We start from the raw sequence: 14040 nt of genomic DNA on the forward strand, positions 1-14040 counted from the left end.
ATGAGAAGTTCTCTGAAAATTTGCTGTTTGACTCTAGCTTTGATTAAGGACTTTAGAAAACAGGAGTTCAAGAACTGAGCACCTTGAAGCTAATTTAGAGTATAACAGTTTGGGAGATCTTGAAACGCATCCTGAGAAAACCCCAGGGGAAAACATGATGTACGTCCTTATTTCACCAAAGGGAAGATAATGGCTCTGGTAGGATATGGCTGCCCTATTCTAAAGCATCCTCCACAGAACTGTGGCCAGTCTACATTAATTTTGTAAGAAAAAAAGGCCAATAGCAGCTGGAGCGTAAGATTTGGAGAGGTTTCATCTTGCTCCGGACCATTCAAAACATCCCCACCCCCTTTGCTGTTTCCCATTGCTCCTACCTCTGCATTCAAGCATCTGTAACAGGAAATAAGTGAAAGGATTTGGCTGGTCATGTAGTAGAACTTACTATGTATCACATAAGCCCCGCACATTGGGAACACTGGGCTTGTAATTAGATTCAGTAACAAGCTTACTGTCACTTTTCTGTGGAAATGTTTGAGTGAGAAAGCAGCAGGTCCAAAGTGCTGAGGGTTCTTGTATTTAGTCCATACAGTGACAGCTAAAATAGCCCCCGCCCCCAGGTGGAGTGAGTCTCAGGAACCTCCCTGGATGGGCCTGGATGGATGAACTCAGTGTTCCTGTCAGTTCCCAGAGGGCCCCTTGGGCTGAGAGCACCGCACATGTGGTGTTGTGAATGGGCTGGCAGCCACTCACGCTGTACTCCTAATGGCACCCTGTTTGCCACAGCCCTAGCCAGAAGCTGTGTCACAGCTTCCCCTGACCTCCTTCCTTCCAAACCTCACACACAGTCACGCAGAGGGCCCCTCAAAGTCAGTTCCACTGACCTTTTGAAAGGTTTTCAAGATTGCTGTCATATGGGGGAAAACATGCAAACTTCAAGCTTGGTTCTCCAGGACACCCTCTTAGAAATGACTCACGCCCTTGTGCAGAGAGGACCTTATTTCTCCAGTTCCTCCTGGTCTGACCTCCTCATTCGAGTGAGCCACTAACAGCAGGGTTCGCTGCACTCTGTGGTCATGAGAAACAGGAAAACAGAAATAAATGGGCTTCTCATTTTTGGGTGAAACCCTGGGTTCTTGCAGTTTCCCCTGAAATAGATCCAGGTCACATGCTCAGTGTTGTCATGAAACTGAACTCAGAGGTAGGGAAAGTCCAGATGTTTGTTCTCTACCAGAGAAAAAAAGGGCAGTTCTCTTTACCTCATTTTCTAAATGATCGTCCTAAAAACAACAAACAAAAAAGTGACATTTGACGGGAAGGCATGTCTTATAATGAGCACAATTCTCCTCGCTAGTCTTGAAGCCCAAGGCTATAAACAGAGTCATGGCTAGGGAGCTACAGAATATTAGCTCATGTGGGAAAAGGAAGGGAGCTGTTGGCTAGAACTTTGCTTCATGTGGGGAGAGCATAAAAATATTGTGGGCAGACTTCAGCTTTGTGTCCCTGGCAAGTTTGACTCATTAGAACAAAACAAGACCAAAAAAACTCAGTTGCTTTGTTTCTCTGGAGGTCTTGGTGACTTTGCAACCAAAACAAAAACAACCCCAGCTGGAGGCAAGCTGCCCAGCCCTGGGGGTGGCCTCCCACCCCATTAAACAGGGGGACTTTTCATGCCAGACCAGACAGCTGAGATTTCTGTTGGCGGCACATGCAGACACATCATTCACTTCCTTCCCTGAGTTTACAGAAGAGCACTCATTGATGAGGCCACTTTGGAGCAGCTGACAGTGTGAATCTGAATTTATCCCAGTTTTACCATATCAACAGGACAAGGTCACAAGCCAGATATTAATGGAGTGTGGAGGAAGGGAAACCACCAGTGCCTGTGTATATGTACACATATGTGTGTGTGTCCGTGTGTATGTAGTGAAAACTGTAGAAAATCAGCAGTTTATAGTTGCGTTCATATATGACTTTCTGAGCAAGTTAGAATCATTTGTTTCTGGGTTCTCCTCGTTTTTTTTTGTTTTTGTTTTGTTTTGTTTTTGTTTCTCCAGGCTGAAATCTGACACCCGTAAATCTGTCACCTAAACCTTTAACTTCAAACAGTTGCAGAGGTGCCTTTCCTCCAATTGCTACTCTGTGACCGCCCCCCCTCCATTTTTTTTGTGCTTCCAAATGCCTCCCTTGCCCCCTGATTTCCCTTTCTGCTCTTCCTTTTCTGTTTTCTAAAAACTCAGAGCCAAGATCAGTTTATTCATTTATGTGACAAATAGTTATTGAGCGCCTGTTCTGTTTCAGACATACTTTCAGGTTCTGGGAAAATATCTGCAACAAGATAGATGAATCTGCATCCTGAAGGGCTTGATGACAAGGTGATAAAGGGCGAGGGTGGAGAGTGGCAGAAGCAAGATAGTGGAGACACTCAGGCCTCACCAGCCCCACTGAAGCAGAATCTACATTTTAACAGTGTCTCCAGGGAATGTGTGTACATTTTACCATTAGAAAAGCCCTGATATCGGCAATGCATAGCTCTGGAGAGTTTTAAGCAGGGAAGAAAATTATCTGTGTATCATGGTCAGAGACTTGACTCCGATATTTTTTCGTTTTGTTTTGAGACAGGGTTTCCCTCTGATGCCAAGGCTGGAGTGCAGTGGTACAATCACAGCTCACTGCAGTCTTGACCTCTTGGGCCCAAGGGATCCTCCTCCCTCAGCCTCCTGAGTAGCTAGGACCACAGGAGTGTGCCACTTCACCAAGCTAATTTATAAAATATTTTTGTAGAGACAGGATCTTGCTTTGTTGCGCAGGCTGGTCTCAAACTCCTGGGCCAAGTGATCTTAACCCTCCCAAAGTGCAGGGATTACAGGCATGAGCCCACTGTGCCTGGCTGATTCCGTTTCTAAACCCTCTTATTACCCTCTGCTGAGAAATATTGTCCCATTATCCCAATGATATAACAAAGGCCCTGTATTAGTCCATTCCCACACTTCTATAAAGAACTACCTGAGACTGGGTAATTTATGAAGAAAAGGTTTAATTGACTCATAGTTCTGCAAGCTGTACAGGAAGCATAGCTGGGAGGCCTCAGGAAACTTACAATCATAGCGAAGGCAAAGGGGAAACAAACACGTCTTACCATAGCGGAGCAGGAGAGAGAGAGAGCAAGGGGGAAGTGCCACACACTTTTAACCAGATCTCGTGAGAACTCACTCACTATCACAAGAACAGCAAGGGGAAAGTCTACCCCCATGATCCAGCCACCTCTTACCAGGTCCCACCTCTAACACTTAGGATCACAACTTGAGATGAGACTTATGGGGGAGGACACAGAGCCAAAACATATCAGGCTCAGGCTGAGTGTGGTGGCTCATGCCTGTAATCCCAGTACTTCAGGAGGCTGAGGCAGGTGGATCACCTGAGGTCAGGAGTTCAAGACCAGCCTGGCCAACATGGCAAAACACCGCCTCTACTAAAAATATAAAAATTAGCTGGGCGTGGTGGCAGGCATCTGTAATCCCAGCTACTTGGGAGGCTGAGGCAGGAGAATCGCTTGAACCCAGGAGGCAGAGGTTGCAATGAGCTGAGATCACGCCACTGCACTGTAGCCTGGGTGACACAGCGAGACTCCATCTCCGAAAAAGAAAAAAAGCATATCAGGCCCAAATCAAGTGACATCATTTACTTACTCCTCTGCTCTGTATTAGTTGTCTGTGACTCCTGTAACAAATTACCACAAATTTGGTGACTTAAAACAATAGGGTTTTTTGTTTGTTTGTTTGTTTGTTTTTTTAAGGGACAGGGTTTTGCCACGTTGGCCAGGCTGGTCTTGAACTCCTTGGCTCAAGTGATCCACCCATCTTGGCCTCCCAAAGTGCAGGGATTTTAGGCATAAGCCACCATGCCCAACCAAAACAATGCAGTTTTGTCATCCTTACAGTTCAGTAGATCAGGTAGATCCACCCACCTTGGCCTCCCAAAGTGCTGGGATTATAGGCATAAGCCACCATGCCCAGCCAAAACAATGCAGTTTTGTCATCCTTACAGTTCAGTAGATCAGGTATATGGTGGGCTCAGCTGGTTTCTCTGCTTCCAGGTTTTCAAGGTGTTGGCAAGCCTAAGCTCTGGGGAGAAGCCACTTCCAGGCTCATTCAGGTTGTCAGGTTGTCAGTAGAATTCAGTTCCATGTGTTCTTGCTGCAAAACCAGCAACAGTGGGGCGAGTTTTTGTCAAGCTCTGAATCTCTCCTGCCCTTTCTTCTACTACATTGCTTCCTCTGACTCTTTTGCCCTCCTTGTCATTTTGTGTGTGTGGTGTGTGTGTGTGTGTTTGTTTGTTTGTTTGTTTGTTTTTTTGTTGAGAGAGAGTCTTGCTCTATTGCCCAGGCTGGAGTGCAGTGGTGTGAGCTCAGCTCACTGCAACCTCCGCCTCCCAGGTTCAAGCAATTCTTGTGCCTCAGCCTCCTGAGTAGCTGGGATTACAGGTGTACGCCACCACGCCCAGCTAATTTTTATATTTTCAGTAGAGGCGGGGTTTCGCCATGATGGCCAGGCTGGTCTTGAACTCCTGACCTTGAGTGATCTGCCCACCTCAACCTCCCAAAGCTCTGGGATTACAGGCATGAGTCACCATGCTTGGCCCTCCTTGTCCACTTTTAAGGGCCCACATGATTGTACTGGGCCTACCGGGATAACCTTAAGTCCATCCACAAAGTCCCTTTTGCCAGGTAGTGTAACAGGCTCCAGGGATTAGGCTGTAGAAAGCTTTGGTGAGGTGGCCATTATTCTGCCTACCACATGCTCCATCCCTGAAAAAAAAAAAAAAAGTAAGCTGTTCTTATTAGTGTAATGACCGTAACTTTTTAAAACATCTTGTAATATTATGTAAGAATGGAATGAAATGTAACTCTACACAGATATCATTATGCATTCATTTTAGAAAAAGCATTTCAAAAATAGGACTGTTTGCTATTCCCCAGTTCTTTAATCAGCTTTCTTTTTCTTCATTACATTTGTCAGTCAATATGTATTTGTCTGTCTCCCCTACCCCTACCCCCCACCGCAACCCCCGCCACCTTGACCTTCTGGAAAGGGTGCTCCTTGAGGGCCAGGTGCTAAGTTATATTCCTCTTTGTGTTTCCAGCACCCAGCATGGTGCCTGGCACATAGTAGGTGCTTAATGAATGCAGAAGAAATAGACACTCATTGTTACATGCTCAAAAAATGGTAATAAGCAGGGTTGGTGGTATTTTCTTGAAGGGGCTTCTCTATTAATAATGTCAGTAAAAAGATGAAAATTCCTTGTGTAAAAAGCCACACAAGATAGCCAAATGATGTTAATGACTAGGCTTTTTTTTCCCCCCAAACAAATATGTGCTTGAAATTACATATCCAGTCTTTGGAAATGAACTTAATTAGTAATATGAACTCTAACTATATGCCAGATTCTGGGTTATTTCACAAATATTTAATCAGCACAAAAAGTCACATGGCAAACAATAATGAGTCAATATTTGTTGAGTGCCTGCCACATATCAGACACCATCCTAAGTTCTTTAAATGAAAAATCTTTTACAGTTCTAAAATAAAACCTTTTTTCTCTATATTCACAACACTTGTAATGCCAAATATGTAAGGTCTTTTTCTATACCAGCCAGTTCTCCAATTCCCAATGAGTACTAACTGGACCTCCTACAGTTTAACTCACTACCTACCTGGAGTTAGCATCAGATTCCATAGGTTAAGGACTCAGTCCCACAAGACTCTCCCCACTTCAGACACCAGTTGCAAGTCCCAGGTCGTGACCTGTACTTCAGACTGACTGGCTATAGGGGGGTTCCCACCCCCTCCTCAGGTACGATAATTTGCTAGAATGACTCACAGAACACAACTTTGACCATTACCAGTTTGTTAGAAAGGATACGACTCAGGAATAGCGTAATGGAAGAGATGCATAGGGCAAAGGATGGGGATGGGAGTATGTGGCGCCAACTTGGAAGCCCTCCAAATTGTGTCATTTAGGGTTTTATGGAGGTTTCATTACATAGGCATGGTTGATTAAATCAGTAGCCATTGATAATTAACTCAATCCCCAGTCCTCCCCTCCCAGGAGGTTGGGATGGAGCTAAAAGTCCCAATCCTCTAATTACATGGTTGGTTTCTCTGGCAATCAGTGTCCATTCAAGAGTCACCTTATTAGCATAAATTCAGGTGTGCTTGAAAGGAGCTTATTATTAATAAAAAAGATGTTCCTCCCACCCCATCTACTCAGGAAATTCCAAGGGTTTTAGGAGTTTTGTGTCAGACAAAAACCAGATATATATTTCTTGTTCTATCACAACATTCCAGCCTCATAATGCCCCTAGAGGTAGGTAATTATTAATATTTCCAGTTTACAGATGAGGATCCTGAACCACAGAAAGGTTAGGTAACTTGCCCAGAGTCACACAGCAAAGCAATGGCAGCGGCACAGTCTAGGACCCAGATAGTCTCTTGAGAGAGCCTGTGATATCCACACCTACACTTCTTGGAGTGCTGTGTTGCTTTTGAAACATTTCTTAGAGAAGCCGTGCTTCTGCACAGGCTTGAAAGATTAATAGAGGTTAGCCAGGTAGGTGTTCTGGATGGGAGAAGGTGAGGGGAAAAAAAGAACGCTCCAGGCTCTAGAAGTTGCCTGAGCTAAAGACATGAGGTGTGAACCCAGGTTTTGAGGAGAGACGAGTTGAGAGAGCAAGTCTGCTTTTTCTGTGGACAGCACAGGAATGGAAAATCCTAGAGTCACCAAGTGCAGCCAGGAAGGAGGCTCCGCCTGTTCCCACAGTGACCCACAGGAAGGGCTATCAATGGCTTCTCTGTGATGGCAGCCCCAATCATGTCATGAAGCATTCATTTGTTGCTTGTCTTCCGGGTCAGCTTTAAAAAATTAGTTCTGTCCCACAGAACTGCCCTGATTTCCCCAAAACCACCATATGTGGATTTATCTAAGTTCTTCCTGTACCTAATCATGCTTCTGGCACCATCTCTTGGAATAAGAAGTTGTTTAACACCCTTTTCACAAAGTTACACTTTTGATTTGTCCTGAATTTACCCCTTGTAGCCTCTAAGCGTTGGCTCTTAGTTTCTTACATTTCGGGATTTGCTGTGGAGTCTGAGGTCACTTTATCTTATTCATGGATTGCAGGCATATCTTTCAGTAGCCTGAGAAGACCTTTTGTTAGTTTGCTGTCAAATAGAAGCCATTCCCTTGCTTTACTCATTTTAATTGTCTCTTTTGGGGCTTATATAAGTCTCTTGTAGCTTTTTTTTTTTTTTTTTATTTTTTTAATTTAAGTTCAGGGGTTCTTGTAGCTTTCTTGAGATTAAATGGCAAGAAATTAAGTAGTCCGGTGATAATAAATGCTTTGTGGTTTTGCAGAGGTTAAGATGACAGAGTAGGATTCATTGTTTTCATCACTGATTTAAGGGAAGAAGTAGAAGAAACTGACTTTGGGGGACTCATTTTGTGCCTGATGGTTTATAGTATCCTTCCTGATGATGTTTATCTTTGTGCTTTTTCCTTAGTAAAATTCTACAGGCACTTAGAACTGAGAGCTTAGAGCCTATTACTTTATAAAGAACCATTTAATTTTTTCCGTTATATATTTGCCTATCAAAAAAGTCATCTGCTACTTTTCTACTCAGTCATGTCACATTTTGGAATCTTCCAGAGTTGTCATTGGGTTAGCAATCGGTCACCCTGCAAATGGAGGCATTTGTGTGCTCTCTCTCTTCCACATGATTTATAAAAACGTAAAATCAGATTGGTCTCTGGAGTCTCTCCTTGTTTCTATTTCCCGAATCACAGAAGGGCCCATTTAACTGAGCTATTTCCATATCCATCACTAAACATTCCTGAAATACCAAGGGGATTCAGTTTTTAAAAATATCTTTGCGGTTGGAAACTTTAGGAGTGTATTAATAAATAGTGCTTGCTAATTTCTCTCCTTTTTGTCTATGTGCTTCTCAAAGATCTTTGATTAATTATTGGTGTTGCCATTGCAGGTAGAATTTACACTCGCCATGATTTAAAACTACTTGTAATTTTGGTTCAAGTTGTATTTGGTGATTGTCAGTTGTCCCTCACTTGCGGAGTTGCCTCTCCCTGTAATATTAAAGAGAATGATGATAATAACAGCTTCACAAGCAGTCTGTGCTTGCAGAGCCCCAGTAGTACCCTCAAATTGCTGCAGTCGATCTGAGTTTTATATTAACTGTGCTACTTCTGATACTTGCACAGAACAGATTTCCTAAACCTTAAATGAATGTTTGATTTTGCAGGTTATTTTGAAAGTTACATGGTGGGGATGTTTAAATCGGAAGGGCATGAAAGTAGCAAGGAACTTGCTACTTGAGGGTAGATAAAATAACAGAATTGTTAGTTCGAGCTCATTTCCCCTGCTCACTGATCCCACCTTCCTAAAACTGGTGGGGAAACAAGTACCTTACCACCTGGAGCACAGTGTAGGTCCCTGGGTGAGGACCACAGAGAAGCCTTAACTAGATTGTCAGGATACTCAACAAAATGTGGTTTCCACAGGCCTACTTTGGGGATGGGGATTGGAAAGTTGCTTTTAAAAAAGCTTTTAAAAATATTCTCTATAAATAAATTTTGGCCTGTTAGGATCTAGACTATTTTAGGGTAATTAATCTGCTGAAAGATACTTCTAGGAAAATTGCAATAAAAATGCCAAAAGAAATGTTGTTCCGTATTGAGTTTGAGCTATCCACAGACATAACCCAGCCTTTGTACTTTGGAGACTGTTTTTCTGCCTTTTGAGTTTATTTCATTTCTGCTCAAATGCTACCTCCCAATATATCTTTGAAACTTTGCTGACATGGGATGTTTGACTGTGAGCTCCAGAGCTATACAAGTTATTTTAAAAGTTTTTTCTCCCCTTTCTTTGAGATCCCTTTTGTACAACTAAGCATGTGCCCTCTTGTTTGTTCCTAGGACGGCCCAGATTCTGCCAGAGGAAACCGGACAAAACAGGAGAGCGCATGGATATTCAGGCTGTGGTACAGCTTTGATCACAAGTATCCTTTTAAGTAGCATCCCCTGTGTCAGTGAAACATTAGGGATGAAATCTTGTTGAATTGTCGGTGAATGACACCTGATAAATAAGGAAAGATGCATGCTTGGGACAGGGATAGTTCGTCCTCTCATGGAACATGTGCATTGAGCATTCAACCATGGGTAGTCCTGGTGAGTATCTCTCTGGCCAAGAGGAATGTTTGCATATCCGTAGAGTAATTACCCCACAACCTGGTAGACTCATGTAGTTCTTAAGAGCTTTGTGTCCAGGGAACTATGCCTTTTTAGGTGATTAGATTAAAATTACACAATGAATCATGCTGTGGTCACAAAAGGAAGTAGAACTTCAGCTGTTAATCTATATGGGGAGGATAATTCCTATTGGATGAACTTGGCCAAGTCTGATCTTGTATGATCTGACATTGGCATAACTGGGCCACACGCAGGGCAAACCCTGTTCCTGTAGATTCACTTGGTCTCAAGTGAAAATTAAAAACCAAAATCTTAAACCCTCTTGGTTTTTTTGTTTTGTTTTGTTTTGTTTTGAGATGAGGTCTCACTCCGTTGCCCAGGCTGGAGTGTGGTGGTGCACTTGGCTCACTGCAACCTTCCCCTCCGGGCTCAAGCAATCTTCCCACCTCAGCCTCCTAAGTAGCTGGGACCACAGGTGCATGCCACCACGCCCAGCTTATTTTTTGTATATTTGGTAGAGAGAGAGTTTCGCCATGTTGCCAGGCTAGTCTCAAACTCCTGGGCTCAAGCAATCTGCCCACCTCAGCCTCCCAAGGTGCTAGGATTACAGGCATGAGCCACTTCGCCCAACACCTCATGGTTTCTTAAGTTGACATAGTCATCAAATGGGCAGGTGGCTTATTATATATGGTCTTTGGAGATGCTGAAAATGTTAAAAATTTATTGAAGTATGACAGATATACAGAAAACTACACAAATAATAAGTGCTCAGTAAATTATCACAAAATAAACACACTCATTTAACACCAAACCAATCAAGAAACACAATTACCAAGGCTGGGCATGGTAGCTTATGCCTTTAGTCCCAGTCCTTTGGGAGGCCAAGGCAGGTGGATCACTTGAGCCCAGGAATTATAGACCAGCCTGGGCAACATGATGAAACCCTGTGTCTACAAAAAATACAAAAATTAGCCAGGTGTGGTGGCACACACCTGTAGTCCAGCTACTTGGGCCCTGTCTCCAAAAAAAAAAAAAAGAGAGAAAGAAACAAAATTGCCAACCCCCTCATGCCATGACTCAATTACTACTCCTTCCCCCTCCCCAAATGTAATTGCTCTGTTGACTTCTAGCAACACTTAATAGTTTTACCTGTTTTTCAACTTTCTATAAATAGGATTATATAGTATATATATTTTAGTGTCTGGCTTATTGGCTTGACATCATGTGTATAATACAGTCATGTTGTTATGTGTAGTTCTAGTTCATTTGTTCTCATTGTTCCATAGTATTTCTTATATAAATATATCACAATTTATTCTATTATTGATGTACATGTCTTTTGATGTACATATACTTTTTTTGGTAATCTACCCAGGAGTAACATTGCTGGGTCATTGGGCATGGGTAGTTCCAACTTTAGAAGACAGTGCCAGTTTTCCAAAATACTGGTACTACTTTACACAGTCACTTCTAGTGTATGAGAGTTCCAGTTACTCCACATCCTCACCAACATTTGGTGTTGTCAGTCTTTTTAATTTTAGCCATTCTATTGGGTTTGTAGTGGTATTGAATCATGGCTTTAATTTGCATTTCTTTCAACTTTATGATATGGTGTGAAATTGATCTGCGTTCAGTAGAAACCATACTTTGAATACCCATACAACCATCCTGTTTTTCATTTTCAGTACAGTATGTAATAAATTACATGAGATATTTAATACTTTATTATAAAATAGGCTTTGTGTTAGATGATGTTGCCCAACTGTAGGCTAATGTGAGTGTTCTGAGCACATTTAATGTAGCCTGGGCTAAGCTGTGATGTTTGGTAGGTTAGGTGTGTTAAATGCATTTTTGGCTTATGATATTTTCAACCTAATGGGCTTATTGGGATGCAACTGCATCCTAAGTCGAGGGGCATCTGTAGTGTGTAGAGACCAGGGATGCTGCTCATTATCCTACCATACACAGAACAGCCCCCATAACAAAGAATGATCTGGCCCTAAATGTCAGTAGTGTTGAGGTTGAAAAGCCTTGTGTTAGCGTCTAGGAGAGAAGCTATGGGTAGAGTGAAGAATAGTCTTGTATCGGAAGTTGAGAGATTTACAGTCCGAGTAACCTTACTGAAATCATTTGATGTTGCCAAGTCTCAGTTTCTGCCTTTGTAGTAGCCCCAGGCTACCCCTAAGGTCCTGTCCAAGTAACTTCAACATTTCCACCACCTGCCCTCTGGGTAGAGTTGGCTTAACGGGAATCCATGCAGAGAACAAGAGCAGAGGGGACACAGGGGCTGCAGCTCCCCACTCCAGGGACACTATCTCCTGTTTCCAAGGCCTGGAGCCAGTTGTGTGTCGAGGCTGAAATGCTCATTGAAACCAAAACTTCCATTCAGCATGACAAAGGGAGAAGGGGGATCTACTTTCTAATTAATCAAACACACGTTTGAACTGAAAATTGGGAATTACCAACCCAAGAGTTAACAGTTACTATTTAAGGCTGATAGGGTGTATCTTACTCTTTGATTCAAACTGTTGCAGGTTACAAGTATTTTGTGTATTGTACTAGTAAAATGGGGAAAAGAAGGTTTTTGTGGGTGGAATGTCGGGCGATTTTTAAGCACATTTTGTTGTGTATATGTTTTCTTTGTAGCCATTTTTCCTTAATTCCCATTTTAAAGTTATCTGAAGCCCATCCTCACACACAGCGGCCCCCCACTAACCACCACGCTCCCTGCCTGGTGCGGCTTACTAGCTCGATGTCTGACCAGTCCCCAGGTGTATGATGTAAGTACTGCATGTCAGGGTTGGAGTCCTGGTCACCATGCCAGGGCAGTGTCTTACATAGGAAGAAGAAACCATCATACTTATGCCTCCAAATCCACAGACTTTTGCTTCTCTAATAAGCTGATTTAAAATGGCCAACTTACATATGGTTATAGATTTTGCACACTAACAGAGAAACCTTTTACCAGGGTAATGGGATTCCCCAACATCGGCAGCTGTGGTATAGTAGAAAGAACACTGGATTTGGAATCAGAGCCACTGGATTGGAACGCAACCCCTGACAGGCCATAGATGTGCTCTGCATCTCAGTTCTTTTTTTTTTTTTTTTTTTTTTGAGATGGAGTCTCACTCTGTCACCCAGGCTGGAGTACAGTGGTACGATCTCGGCTCACTGCAACCTCTGCCTCCTGGGTTCAAGCAGTTCTTTGCCTCAGCCTCCCGAGTAGCTGGGACTACAGGCATCTGCCACCACACCGGGCTAATTTTTGTATTTTTAGTAGAGACAGGGTTTCACCATGTTGGCCAGGCTGGTCTTGAACTCCTGACCTCGTGATCCACCCACCTCAGCCTCCCAAAGTGCTGGGATTACAGGCGCGAGCCACCGCTCCAGGCCTACGTCTCAGTTTTCTAATCCATAAAATGGGCCTAGTAGTACAGGCTGGCTGGAAGCATTAAATGATGAAGTACATGAAGATACACTGAACCACAAAACATGCAAGGATTCCTTTTCTAAATAGTTTATGTTGATATGGTTAGGCCCTTTCTTTCCATTTTCAGATTCTGGAAATAGACTCAGCACAGTATGAAAAGAACATGTACACTGGTGGACGTCTTAGATTTAGGGCTGACTCCTGAACTCCTGGTGTGGGTTGCAGGGTGCAGGGCAGAGAGGTAGAGAGAGCAAGGTAGCTACCCACGTGGAAGGAGTAGAGGAGAAGTCAGAGGCCTTCCTCCATCCCTCCTCGGCCATCCTAATCATCTTGTCACTAACACAGTCATTATGCCCTAGAAGAAAAGAATTTCTAAAATTTGCATACAGCTTTAGAGTTCACAAAGGCTAAGTTCATTCTTTGGGTCATACCATGAATCAGCAAGTACTGCAGCATTACAGAGAAGGAAAGTGCATCTCAGAGAGGATGTGAGTTGGCCCCGAGCTCACAGTTAGTAATTAGCTGGGACCCTCATGCAGGTCTTCACATTCTTAGCAAATAACCTGCAGTTTACTTGATTGGTGATGAGAAGGCAGAACACAAAGCCTAGATCTGAAAGAGAACGGCCCTAAACAGGTAAGTTCTAATGAGGGGTAGCAGGGTTAGGAAAGGCAGTGCACATTCATGTGGTACAGAGGGGAAAGGGATGTGGACACCATAGCTAGGTGGGGGTGCTGGGGCGGAAGAGAAGGGCAGCCACATCAGAGCAGCCGAGATTGGAGGATGCAGCTCTTTAAATGGCGTGCTCTTCCTTCAAGAACAGGGATGACAACGGCCAAGTCACCGTGTGTCCTAAACCCGCTGCTGCAGAGAGTAAGCTCTGTGGTCTGTCATCCCTAGGCCCTCGGACCCCTCCTTGGCCCCCTCAGAGGAAAGTGACCATTGGAAAGTCCTGGTAGGCAGCAACAGAACTTTACGCTTAGAAACTCAGCTGGGCTACTGGGTTTCACCCGCTTCGGAGTAGGTTCTGCCTGGTAAAAATGTAGTTCTGCCACAGCTGTTGCTTGGAAATTTCACCAAATGTGACAGCAGCATTCATGTGTCTTTCTCTTAAAGACAGTTGAACTTTCAACACCCACGGCTCCTCCCTATATAAAAATGAAATTCCTGTGCCACCTGTGATAAACTGGTTTTAAATGACAAAAAGAAATATGTAGGATGGTGAGAACACCATTTCCCTAGAACTGCTCCCAGTTTGTAAAGTGATGTCTAATGCTTGTGGTAAGTTTTAAATGTAATATCTATCAGCCTAAATAATAATGCTAGTTACCTGTTAGGTTAGAAGGACACAG

The 14040-nt window shown here is 43.4% G+C and overlaps 1 protein-coding gene across 1 annotated transcript in view; it reads left to right on the top strand.

The window, feature by feature from the left end:
- The window catches only part of SLC9A7 (solute carrier family 9 member A7), a 66645-nt gene that overhangs the window by 48039 nt on the left and 4566 nt on the right, over positions 1–14040 (top strand). Inside the window, 2 exon segments of the mRNA XM_033207528.1 lie at positions 8986–9068; positions 11933–12038. Of these exon segments, the coding sequence (XP_033063419.1) occupies positions 8986–9068; positions 11933–12038 (189 nt within the window).

Source organism: Trachypithecus francoisi, unplaced genomic scaffold (assembly GCF_009764315.1).
Source record: "Trachypithecus francoisi isolate TF-2019V2 unplaced genomic scaffold, Tfra_2.0 Contig00245, whole genome shotgun sequence".
NCBI lineage: Eukaryota > Metazoa > Chordata > Mammalia > Primates > Cercopithecidae > Trachypithecus > Trachypithecus francoisi.